Source organism: Eptesicus fuscus, chromosome 17 (genome assembly GCF_027574615.1).
Source record: "Eptesicus fuscus isolate TK198812 chromosome 17, DD_ASM_mEF_20220401, whole genome shotgun sequence".
In the NCBI taxonomy this organism is placed as follows: Eukaryota; Metazoa; Chordata; class Mammalia; order Chiroptera; family Vespertilionidae; genus Eptesicus; species Eptesicus fuscus.
The window spans coordinates 34,384,829-34,397,728 of NC_072489.1; the positions used below are offsets into that span (position 1 = coordinate 34,384,829).

General features: G+C 40.2%; 1 protein-coding gene across 2 annotated transcripts in view; it reads right to left on the minus strand.

Annotated features, from left to right (window-relative positions):
* The window catches only part of RNLS (renalase, FAD dependent amine oxidase), a 228,000-nt gene that overhangs the window by 46,578 nt on the left and 168,522 nt on the right, over positions 1 to 12,900 (minus strand). Inside the window, exon 5 of one of the 2 annotated variants that reach the window (XM_008152961.3) lies at positions 2,346 to 2,519. The exons of the other annotated variant lie outside the window; for it this stretch is intronic. Within the exon in view, the coding sequence (XP_008151183.2) occupies positions 2,346 to 2,519 (174 nt within the window). The remainder of the gene's footprint in view (positions 1 to 2,345; positions 2,520 to 12,900) is intronic. 2 annotated transcript variants of the gene reach the window in all.

The window sequence follows — 12,900 nt, forward strand, 5'->3', positions numbered from 1 at the left end:
CTGCAAGTTACATCACTCTCCAAAATGTCATGTAGTTTTAAGGGATGTTCAAAGATAATTTTGAATATACATGGTTCTTCTCTTTATGTGCCAACTTTAGAACTTTACCTCCCACATAAGATGTGACTCTACTTGAAGATAATAGGCATTATTTGTTGCCAACCCAACATTCACCACTGTTCTTTCTTCCTAAAAAAACCCAAGCCTATTTTTATGGGTTTCTACCCATTATATGACTAAAGAGAAGATTATCCTAATACTAGTTTCAAGAGTGAATCTTAGTTTGTCTAGGCTCATCACCGTATCCCCCCACCCCCACCCCCAAATACACACACACACACACACACACACACACACACACACAATGCCAGTGATTCCTTTCAGACTGGTCGAGTAATCCAATTCTGACCTATGAGATACAAGATGAAGTCAGTTGAGGGGTTTCTGGAAAGATTTCCTTGATTCTTAGAAAGGGGCAGAGGCAGAAATAGTTCCTCTTCTTCCTAAACATGTCGTTGCGTCTAGATGTGACTCCAGCAGTCACTGCCATCTCGCTACCAGTCTTCTGAGGATGTCAACATCAAGAATGAAAAAGAGAGCAGAGAAGGCCAAATCTAGGTCTTTGAAGATATTGCTCAGTTCTTTAATCAACCAATTTTGAAATCTCCCTAATTTCTTCCTCTGAGATGTGTCAGTAAGCATGGGATGTCATAACAAAATACCATAGATAAGTGGCTTTAACACCAGAAATGTATTTCACTCAGTTCTAGAGATTGGGAAGTCCAAGATCAAGGAACTGACTCACTTGTCATGGTGAGAATTCTCTTCTTGCTTTGCAGACAGCTTATCTTCTCACCTTGTAATGATCCTCAGTTGGTCTTTCCTTCGTATGTGCACAAGGGTGGAGAGAGAGAGAGCTCTCTTCTTCAATTTATAAGGCCACCAATCCTATTGGATTATGATCCCACCCTTATGACCCCACTTAACCTTAATTACCTCCTAAAAGCCCTATCTTCAAATATAATTACATTAGGGGTTAAAGCTTCAACATATAAATTTTGGGATGATACAAATTCAGTCCATAGCAGATAACAACAAATGTCCTTAGGTTGTTTAAACAAGCTTGAATTGTTTTCATCTACTGTTATATATTACTGAATACATCCTAACAGATATCATGTCTTATGAAGCAATACACAAAGGATAGTGTCTAATTCATGACATATAACACAAAAAGATCAAAGGCTATTTTTCTTTTCTTAGAACAAAGCAGTTACAGAGTTAAAACTGGTTAGTTCATGGCTGTCAAAGGGCATTTCATGAACTGCTGATTGTACATATATGTGGTATCATGTTAACATAAACAGTCCAGCCCTGAGGGAGTTTTAAGTTATAAAAGAAACATTTTTCTAAGATCATGTGCTCTGATAAAAAACCATGCTCCAGCCCAGTTCTATCATTATAGAGTTCTGGCAAGCCACGAGACATTAGATGGTGATTTTATCAAGCAAGACTTCTAACTAATGGCTCGACGAAACCATCACTGCATCATAAAACACTGTAACAGATTGAAATGACAATCCCCTTCAAGAATTTTGTAATTTTAGATTATTGCAATTTAGTCCACAAAAAGCAGTATCTCAAGGATCACCAAAATCCTACAAATAAGAATACACGTTTGCCTTTATGCCTGAAATGAATCAGTTATGTTTATTCTTGCAATTCAAGTCTAATTTGTATAACTATCTTCAATAAAAAGGGTGGAGTACAGATTTTATCCCATTCTGGTAAAGCTCTTATGAAACATTTTACCTATCATTTAGTTACATTATATACAAAGTAATTTTATGTAGTCTCCCAAAAGAAAATTAGTAAGTAAAATTATATTAAAGTGAAGGGTTTTTATAACACTGTTAAAACTCACCTCTTTTTTTTTTTTCTAGCCTGGGAAGTAGAAATAAGAGCAGCACTTATCAAATTTTAAAAACAAAACCCAACAAAAATCAAACTACACCAAGAAACAAATGATGAGAGAAATACATTTGCATATAGATGAATCCATATTAAAGCCAAGGAACGTGGGCCATTTTGAAATCTTAAACCTCCTGACATGATTTTTATGAACTCGGTAACACAAACCATGTTGTAAGTGATTTTCTGCAAAAACTTCACTGGTTTCACCGTGTATTGTATCATTGGCCAAATGTGACATTAAATTTTATCCCCTGTGGCTTGGAGTTAAATGCTTGCTCTGTGCAGAATGGCAACACTCAATTAAACAGCATTTTTCATGATCTACACCCACCATTGTTACTGTATTTAAGGGAAATAATGGGGGTACTGACCTATATTGCGTTTCTTATTATCAATGGAGATGAAGCGTATGCAGGGATTACTGGTGATGTACTGCCCGGCCCAAGGGACATCAATCTTCGTGCCAGCTTCATAAAAGAGGCCCAGAGCATAGCGAGAGGAGTAGCTCACAGACTCCAGTTGCTGCCTTTGGCATTCACTAATCACTGTGGAAGAAAAAGTAGAGGCCATCAAACTTGCAAATATCATCTTTCCTGTTAGTACATCAAACACAAAAGTCCTTTAAACTAGCTCCAACTGGTTCCACCAATTCCATCTTACTCACAATGAATTTTGAAAGGTAAAGTGAAATAACATCAGCTTTCATTTCTTTTCAGAATGATTACTGACCTTGGCACAATTGTTTTTACCAAGCTGAAGGTCCAAACTTCTTAGACTGGCATTCAAGGCTCTCAAAATTTGACACCAATTTGCTTTTCTAGCTTTGTATCCTAGTTATTATCCTGGGACTGTCTGGCAACATTATAGATTCCATATACTGAGCACTTACTATGAGTTAGATTCTTTGCCAAACACTTGCCATAAGCACTTCAATCTATTTCAGCAACTGCTGTATAAGGTAGAGTATTATTCCCCTGTGGCAGTTGGGGAGACCAATGCTCCATCCCTTATGGACTCTTAAATTCTTCCATGTCATATAGAGATTTGTTGGCTTGTCATCTTCCTGCCAGGATTATAACAGTCCCTTAAGTACAGGGACCACACCTTCGTCATCTTAGTTATAGGCATCTACCCTACTCATTACAGGCACACCAATGATCCTACCTAATGAAAGGGTAATATGCAAATTAACCGCACTCTCGCTATGCCTAAGCCACGCCCACCAGCCATGCCCACCAGCCAATCAGGGCGAGTATGCAAATAAACCCAACCAAGATGGCTACAGCCACAGAGAGCAAGGTTTCCCAGGCAACGGAGGAAGCCAAGCTTTCCGCCTGCCCTTGCTAGGCCTAAGCCTCCACTCAAGCTACAAAGTTTCAATTATAGAAGGTAAACAAATCTTAACAGAAATGGCGGCAGCCACGGAGCTGGAGAGAGCAGGCCAGGGTTGCCCCTGGCAACGGAGAAAGCAAAGCTTTCCTCACACCCTGGCCAGGCCCAGGCCTCCACTTAAGGCTACAAAGTTTCAGTTATAGAAGGTGAATTAACCCCAACAGAAATGGCTGCCAGCCACGGAGCGAGCAGGAGGCTTGGCTCCGCTCCAGGCTACAAGGTTTCAATTGTAGAAGGTAAATAAATTCCAGATACCAGGGTCTCCTCTTGGGTCACCAGGGGGCGTGGCTGGCCTGCAAACCACCACAGGCCCCTTGCTCAGGCCACCCCATGCCCCAAGGGAACCCCCATCCTGATCTGGGACACCCTTCAGGGCAAACCAGCTGGCCCCCACCCCTGCACCAGGCCTCTATCCTATCTAATAAAAGAGTAATATGTAGATTGACCATCACTCCAACACACAATATGGATGCCCCCATGTGGTCAAAGATCCTGCCCCCATGTGGACACAAGATGGCCACCACAAGATGGCCTGCAAGGGAGGGCAGTTGAGAGGGACCCAGGCCTGCAAGGGAGGGAAGTTGGAGGCAATCAACCCTGCAGGGGAGGGCAGTTAGGGTTGACCAGGCCAGCAGAGGAGGGAAGTTGGGGGCAAACAGGCTGGCAGGGGAGCAGTTAGGCATCAATCAGACTGGCAGTGGAGTGGTTAGGGGGTGATCAGGCTGGCAGGCAGAAGCAGATAGGGGCAATCAGGAAGGCAGGCAGGCAAGCAGTTGGGAGCCAGCAGTCCTGGATTGTGAGAGTGATGTCCAACTGCCCGTTTAGGCCCGATTCCGGTGGGATCGGGCCTAAACGGGCAGTCGGCCATCCCTCGAGGGGTCCCAGATTGGAGAGGGTACAGGCTGGACTGAGGGACACCCCCCTCTCCGTGCACGAATTTCATGCAACAGGCCTCTAGTGAAAGTATAATGGTATAGAAAGGCAAGCATAGACATGCAAAGTTAAAATGTAGGAGGTAAATAACAAATGGAAAAAGACTGGGAAACGAATTAGGCAGGTTTAGGTTCAAATCTTGACTTTGCTACTTACTAGGTATTCGACACCGGTCAAGCTACTTAATTATTCTAATTATAGTGCTATTGTCTACAAGGGCAATACTAGTACAGGATGTATTAGTATATTGTGAGGATTACATGAATAATGCATGTCACAGTGCTTGGCATAGGGTAAGTGTTCATTAGATAGGCACTTTTTCTATTATAGAGAAGAAATTATCTAGGAAAATGTGAAAGTGTCCATTCTGGGGTGTAGAAGGAAGAAATCTCCTTCACTTTTTAATCTCAATCTCCAATCTCCCTATCCTAAAGAGTCTTGGGGAACTGCTTGCTCATACATGTACAGCATTAATAACTTGCATCTCAGGGAAGGCCATGATTCTGTTCTGAAGATTTAGGCAGACTGATTAATAAATGGAACATAGGAGCCAGCCAGTGTGGCTCTGTGGTTGAGCACTGACCTATGAACTAGGAGGTCACAGTTCCACTCTTGGTCAGGACACATGTCCAGGTTACGAGCTCGATCCCCAGTAGGGGGCGTGCAGAAGGCAGCCGATCAATAATGCTCTCTCATCGATTGATGCTTCTCTCTCTCTCTCTCTCTCTCTCTCTCTCTCTCTCTCCCTCTCTCCCTCTCCTCTCTCTCCCTCTCTCTCTCTCTCCCTCTCCCTCCCTCTCCCCCTCTCCCCCTCTCCTTTCCTCTCTGAAACTTGTATATATATTTTAAAAAATTAAATGGGACTTATAAAAAGTTTTCATTAACCTAGTGAAAAACATCCTAAAATATCCTAATCTAAAACAGTAGGGACAGGCAGGCCTCAAGGATGACAGCTAACTTTAGCTAAACCTTAATGACTTCAGGAAGTCAAGAGAAAACAAGAGGGTATTCAATGAATTATTTAAGCACAATAATAATCTTATATATGATCATAACATATTCTACAAAACAGTTTTAGAACTAAGACCTCATTTAATCTTCACAAAAACCATGCAAGGTAGATGTTTTTACTCTCCTCATTTTACATCCTTAGGAAGCTGAGATTCACAGTGGTTCAGGAACTTGCCCTAGGTTACCCAGCTTCCAACTTGTAGGGTCAAGATAAAGCCACAATTCTCAAATTGAAGTTATGCACAGGTACTCATGAACCCATACTACCCCTTTGTGATCTGTAAATTTGAGTTTCAAAATGAACTTTGGCATTGCTTTCTCTTCGGACATTAATGATTATTTTGTACTCACTTAGAAGTATACCAGTAAGCCATCACTCCTTTAACCATCATGTTCTGCTTATTAACAGATATTAACCTACTTGACGAACAAATGATCTTCTGACATTGGCCTCATTATACTCAATGTATCTCGGGCTTTATTTTTCTATTTAATCTGTTTTTAAAGTTATAGGCTTGATATTATGCTTAACTGCTCTCCGAGAGGAAAGAGGTAAAGAAGACTAATACTAGCAGTTGAGCACATATTGGGGTCTTATTACTAAGTTTCTCTTTTTTTTTCAGTTAAAAAACAAACCAACAAAACTGTATAGTCAGCTATTTAGTAATTGAAAGGGCCTAAAACTCTCCTTTTTTCCTTTGAACCAAAAGTGAAGGGTCAACTAGATTGACAACCAAACTGGACCTTCCCCACCTCCACATGCACAATTTGCACATTTAGCTAGTTTTTAGATAAGCTGCCAAGTGGCAAATCCCACTGGGTAATCCTTTGAAAACGTAATTGATATCTATATAGAAACAGAAATTAACCTTAAACACTCTAGTCTGTTCTGGGGGCTCTACAATTCATTCTGAGAACAGGGAGGTGAGACTTCTGACTGAAACAACTCAATTACTTACAAAAAATTCATCTTCAGGGCTTTAAAAGTCTTTGATTGTTGCAGGATCTAAAAAAATGTTCTGATTTTGTTTGAAAGTTTTTCTTATATAAATGCCAAAGGGAGCATCTCTAGGTCTAATATATATACTGGAAAGAAATATATATATATATATACTGGAAAGAAAATTGATAGGTTTTTTTACTATCATTGTATATCATGTACTATCATGTGCCATTTACCCAAAAAACTAAATCTCGTATAAAAATGCCCGTTTCAATAAAATGAATCTTTACCTGGATGCTATCCTAATTTAATTCTGAACCACTATGATTATATAATCTCTGTAACTATACACACACGTACATATAATATTGAATGCACTTTATGACTATATTGTAAAGTAGCTATAAATTGTATTGAACAGGGTCGTTTACATTCTTACTTTCATCAGTAAAAAGAATTGTTCTTATTCCATCATTCTTGTACCTATGCCTGTGTGTGCATGTGTGTGTGCATGTGTGGATATGGGGGAGGTGAAGGACAGAGGGAGAAATGGGAAGTGGGAGAGGGAGGGAGAGAGGAGGAGGGAGGGAGGGAGGGAGGGAGGGAGGGAGAGAGAGAGAGAGAGAGAGAGAGAGAGAGCGCGAACCCAGGCTGTACTCCTGAAAACATCAAGTAAGTAATTTCATTTGTCGTCTCCTAATGTAATCTCATTCTTTCAGTTTTCTAACCTATAAAAGAAGACTAAACATACACATTCTGACTATTTCTTATGTTTTTTGGTGATGATCTCATTCATTCATTCATTCATTCATTGTCTACTTTATGACTGGCACTGTTCTAGATGTTAGAGATATAAAGCAGAAAGATAAAGTCCCTGCTCTCATGTAGCTTATATACCAGTGGTGGAGAGACTAATTATAAGTAAATAAAACTAAATTGTATATCTGTTGGTAATAAGAACTACAAGGAAAAATAAAGCAAGGTGAAGGAATAAAAGTGACAGGTATGGGTAGTGAGGCTATTTTCTATAGGCTGTCAGGGTATATGTATCCTCGGAGGATTTTATTCTGATTGACATGTGAAGTTACTACCAGTGATGAGCCAAGGACAGATACGACCCAGCTTCCGTTTTAAAAATTATTCTGGCTATAGGAGAAGACTGCAGGGATGCAACAGAGGATTTAGGGCAAACAGCTTTGCAGTAGTCTTGGATTGGAGAGAACAATAGAGGAGGTCAGGAGTGGTTACATTTTGGATGGAATATTCACATATGTATGTGTGCATAAATAAAAACATGCACATTATATTTTATACTAGAGGCCCGGTGCACGAAATTCGTGCATGGGGGGGGGGCGTCCCTCAGCCCAGCCTGTACCCTCTCCAATCTGGGACCCCTTGAGGTATGTCTGACTGCCCATTTAGGCCCGATTCCGGTAGGATTGGGCCTAAACGGGTAGTCAGACATCCCTCTCACAATCCAGGACTGCTGGCTCCCAACTGCTCGCCTGCCTGCCTTCCTGATTGAACCTAACTGCTTCTACCTGCCAGCCTGATCACTCCCTAACCCCCTGCCAGCCTGATTGATGCCTAACTGCTCCCCTGTCAGCCTGTTTTCCCCTAACTGCCCTCCCCTGCAGGCCTGGTCAACCCTAACTTCCCTCCCCTGCAGGCTTGATTGCCCCCAACTGCCCTCCCTTGCAGGCCTGGTCCCTCCCAACTGCTCTCCCCTGCTGGCCTGATTGCCCACAACTGCCCTCCCTTGCAGACCAGGTCCCTCCCAACTGCCCTCCCCTGCTGGCCATCTTGTGGCAGCCATCTTGTGTCCACATGGGGGCAGTCATCTTTGATCACATGGGGGCAGCCATCTTGTGTGTTGGAGTGATGGTCAATTTGCATATTCTTTTATTAGATAGTATTAGATAGGATAGAGGCCTGGTGCACGGGTGGGGGCCAGCTGGTTTGCCCTGAAGGGTGTCCTGGATCAGGGTGGGGGTTCCTTTGGGGCATGGGGTGGCCTGGGCGAGTGACCTGGGGTGGTTTGCAGGCTGGTCATGCCCCCCGGCAACCCAAGCGGAGGCCCTGGTTTCTGGGATTTATTTATCTTCTATAATTGAAACTTTGTAGCCTTCAGCAGTACCAAGCCTCCTGCTCGCTCTGTGACCACCACCATCTTGTTTAATTTGCATACTCGCTCCTGATTGGCTGCTGGGTATGGCTTGTGGGTGTAGCGAAGGTACGGTCAATTTGCATATCACTCTTTTATTAAATAGGATATGTGTGTGTATATAGGTGTCACACACAGAGACACATATAACTATATCTGATGTAACTTTTAATTGAGGTTTAACATACATACAGAAAAGTATGCCTTGATGAATTTTCATGAAGTGAACCTACCAGTATAATCACTCACTATGTTAAAAAAAACCATATCATTACTAGAACCCCAGAAGTTGCCTTCTCTCTCCTTTTTCAGGCACTCCCTGCCAAGAATAATAAGTAATCCAAAATTCTAACACCATAGATTTGTTTAGCTGTTTTTGAACATCACATAAACAAAATGATGCAGTATGTACCCATTTGTCTGCCTTCTTTTACTTAGCATTATGCTTGTGATATTTATAATTGTTGTTACATGTAATTATAGTTAATTATAGTTTATGTGAAAGAGTATTGTATAAACTATATATATACTACACTGTATTTATCCATTCTACTGCTGATGGACATTTGGATTGTTTGTAGTTTTTGGCTATTACAAATGTAAAACGAAGAACATCTGTATGTGTTTCTCTTGGGTATATATACCCAGTACTGGAATTCCTGCTTCATGGGTTTCCTTATATTCACCTTTAGTTGATACTATCCAATGGTTTTCTAAAGTGATTGTAGCTATTTGTACTCCCACTTGGGATGTATGAAAGTTCAGTTGCTCCCTTTCTTTGTCCACATTCGCTACTACCTGCCTTTTAACTTGGGATGTAGTGATATCACATTGTGATTTTAATTTGCGTTCCATGATGACTAATATTTGGAAACCCTTCATTGTTTATTTGGATATCCTTTTGTAATTGCCTGTTCAAATCTTTGCTCATTTTTCTTTTGGGTTGTCTGCCTTTTCTTATTGCTATTAAAGAGTTCTTCAGAAATTCTGGATATGAGTCACATATGTATAGAGACATTTTCTTCTCCTTAGTTTCATTCTCTTAATCATGTAGTTTGAAGAAAAGAGTTTTAATTTTAACTTTAGTACAATTCATTTTTTTCATTTATAGTTAGCACACATGTCCTGTTTAAGAATTTTTTGCCTACTCCAGGCCTTAAAGGTATTTCCTTATTTATTTTTTCTGAAAGCTTTATTGATTTACCTTGCATAGGGTTTTGGATATATTTTTGAAGATTAAGTAGCCAGGATTCTTGTTGGCTTGGAAAGGTGGTGTGAGGGAAAGAGATCAAATGAGAAATAGACGGGACACTACTTTTCACCTACTCTAGTTATATTTGGAAAGTGCACAAATGTATAAAGAGGCAAAGAGAAAATAATCACCATATACTCATTATCCAGAGAAACAACTATTAACAATTCGTATTTTTCCTTAATATCATCCTTACTTTTTTCTTTAAACATGGCTGTGATCATATGATACATATAATTTTGCAAACTGCATTTTTGCTTAGCATATGACCAAAAACCCCTTTTTTATAAACATAATTAAAAATGTTTTTATTGCTTTTTAGAGAGAGGAATAGAGAGATAGAAACATCAATGATGAGAATCATTGATTGGCTGCCTCCTGCACACCCACACTGGAGATCAAGCCTGCATCCCGGGCATGTGCCCTGATCAAGAATCGAATCATGACCTCCTGGTTCATAGGTCAATGCTCAACCACTGAGCCATGCTGGCCGGGCTATAAACAATTTTTAATGCCTCCATAATATTTGATGGAGAGAATGTTGTGTGACTTAACCATTCCATTAATGTTGGACATTTATTTCCTTTTTGTCTGTTATAATTAAAACGGTATGCATATCTTTGTATCTAGATCTTTATCTATGTTTATAATTATTCCCTTAAGACAGAATATTGGAATTACTGTTAAATTGATTTTCATAAAGGCTGCACTAGTTTACACTTCCATTAACAATGTATGAAAGACCTATGTCACTGTATTCTTGCCTGTGAGGTTGAATATACATACAGAAAGCTATCCTTTTTTCTTGATAATTCAATAGGGAAAACACCTCATTTTGGTTTTAGTGTCTATCTTGTGCATGCTCATGCACCTGCTCACACACACTCGTGGGCTCTCTCACTCTCTTAACCTTCCCTACTTCCTCCCCTTTTCTGTTTAAACACTGATAGACCAAACTTGATCTGTGCTGGTTATTCTTATTCCCTCAGATCCACCCCTTGCCCCTCTTTGTTCTGCTCTGTGCCCAGAGTGACTGCCCTCTCTACAGGTTGAATTTCCTGGACCTCTGACTTCTGGATGGTGTTGGTCAATGAGAGGCATAGGCAAGAGAATGCCAGGTGGAAAGAGACAGAGATGGAATACTGATTCCTTCTGTTCCTTCCTGCTTTGCCCGGTGCTGGAAATGCTGAGTTGCTCTACAGTGAAAGTTCTTCTTCTTTAAAAAAAAAAATTTTTTATTGATTTTTTACAGAGAGGAAGGGAGAGGGATAGAGAGTTAGAAACATCGATGAGAGAGAAACATCGATCAGCTGCCTCCTGCACACCCCCTACTGGGGATGTGCCCACAACCAAGATACATGCCCTTGACCGGAATCGAACCTGGGACCCTTCAGTCCACAGGCCAATGCTCTATCCACTGAGCCAAACCCGTTAGGGCAAAAGTTCTTTTTACGTAGCTCTTATTCCATGGTTCTTAACCCTCACGGGACATCGAACATCTTGTTTTCTTCTCTTACCCATTTCAGTCAAGGTAATGGCTTCCCGTTGTTACTGTCCCGAGGTGCCCCAATATCCTTTGCTGGTTGCCTTAACCCTAACCAACATTCTGTAAATGCTCTGTCATTAAATTTTTCCAGTTAACACCATCTATTTCTTGTTGGGACCTTGACTAAAACAGCATTTAACTACATTTTCTTCTAGCTTCTTCTAGAAATGCACACTGAGGCAAAGCATGCATGATGCATTCTACTCTATGGGATGGTAGAGGTCAACTCTTCAGACCAAATCCTTGGGCCAAGGAGTATTCTGAGTGAGAATAGATTCATGAATGTCTATGTTTTCATAAGTAAACAAAGTACTGCTTTCAGTTGTATTTTTCTTCATCTCCTATTACTTTTTTTGGCATGAAAACAAATATTTCAATGTTGATAGTAAAACAAACACCTTTAGCACTAACATGGCATCCATGGTATTGTAGTTAATGGTGAATGCTGCTCACATTGACAGCTGGTGCTCAAAGCCTTCATCTCCTTCCAGACGTTTTGTTGTTTATAGCCAATTACAGAGAGTTGCTAAATTCCTGATTTGCCACCATATGTGAATAATTTCAACTCAGGGACACTTGAAGTTAGAAAATCAACTTGTATGTAAGTATTTAAGCTCTGCATCAAGGGACACTGGCTGCTCTTGATTTACTTATTATTGCTTTTATCTTTTATGTTGAATTCTAAGAACGTCATAAATTTCATGCACCAATTCAACTCTTCACATTAGACCAGCCAGTTTCGGGGGGTACATGAAACCAATAGTATTTTAGTCAGAATAGCTGGTTCATCTTTACTCAAAGTGGCCATAGAAATAGTACTGGAAGGCCCATTTCCCATAAATAGTTCTCCTCGCAGGCCAGTACAGAGTTTGAACTTTTACCATTCATGAGTCATTTCTTTCGTGTGAAAGCATCACAGAATCAGTCTTGTTTCCCTTCACCTGGAATAAATTGAATGTTCACTTGGACTCTGTAGGTATAGAAGTCATTAAGCCTGGGAGCACAGTTTCAAAAATAGTTTTGGCAAGCAATAAATCTAGCGTTTATTGGTGACAGACTTCAGCAGTTATATGTCTATGTGGAATTTCCCTGGGGAAATATTTCTTTCATCCCGAGTAGCATCTCTGAAGTCAGAAAAATTTGGGTTTGAATTCTGGTCCTGACATTTATCTGTGTGACCTTGGTCAAGTTGATTAATCCCTCTAAGCATCTGTTTTCTTGTAAAATGAGAATAATAATAGTGCCTGCTTAAAGGATTGTTAAGAAAATTAAATGAGATAATAGTAACTGCTTGGCAAAATGCTGGACACAAGTATATTGCAAAACCCTAACACTATAGTTCTTGAATTCAAAAGCCTTTAGAAGTGTCTATGTGTATGTCATATGTTAGGAAAAGCTTTTTTTTTAAGTCCTAAGACAACATCCTAACATTCAAGCATATCAGGATATTACTAAATCAAAGACATCACTAGCTAATAAGTACACTAGATACTCTTCACTTTTCAGAGTAGAGGGTAAAAAAAAAACCACCTTTTCTTTGAAAAGTAAGGAGTATTAAAGATGCCAAAAACATTTCAGACAATCATTTTTAAAAAAATATATTTTATTGACTTTCCACAGAGAGGAAGGGAGAGGGATAGAGAGCTAGAAACATCCATCAGCTGCCTCCTGCACACCCCCCACTG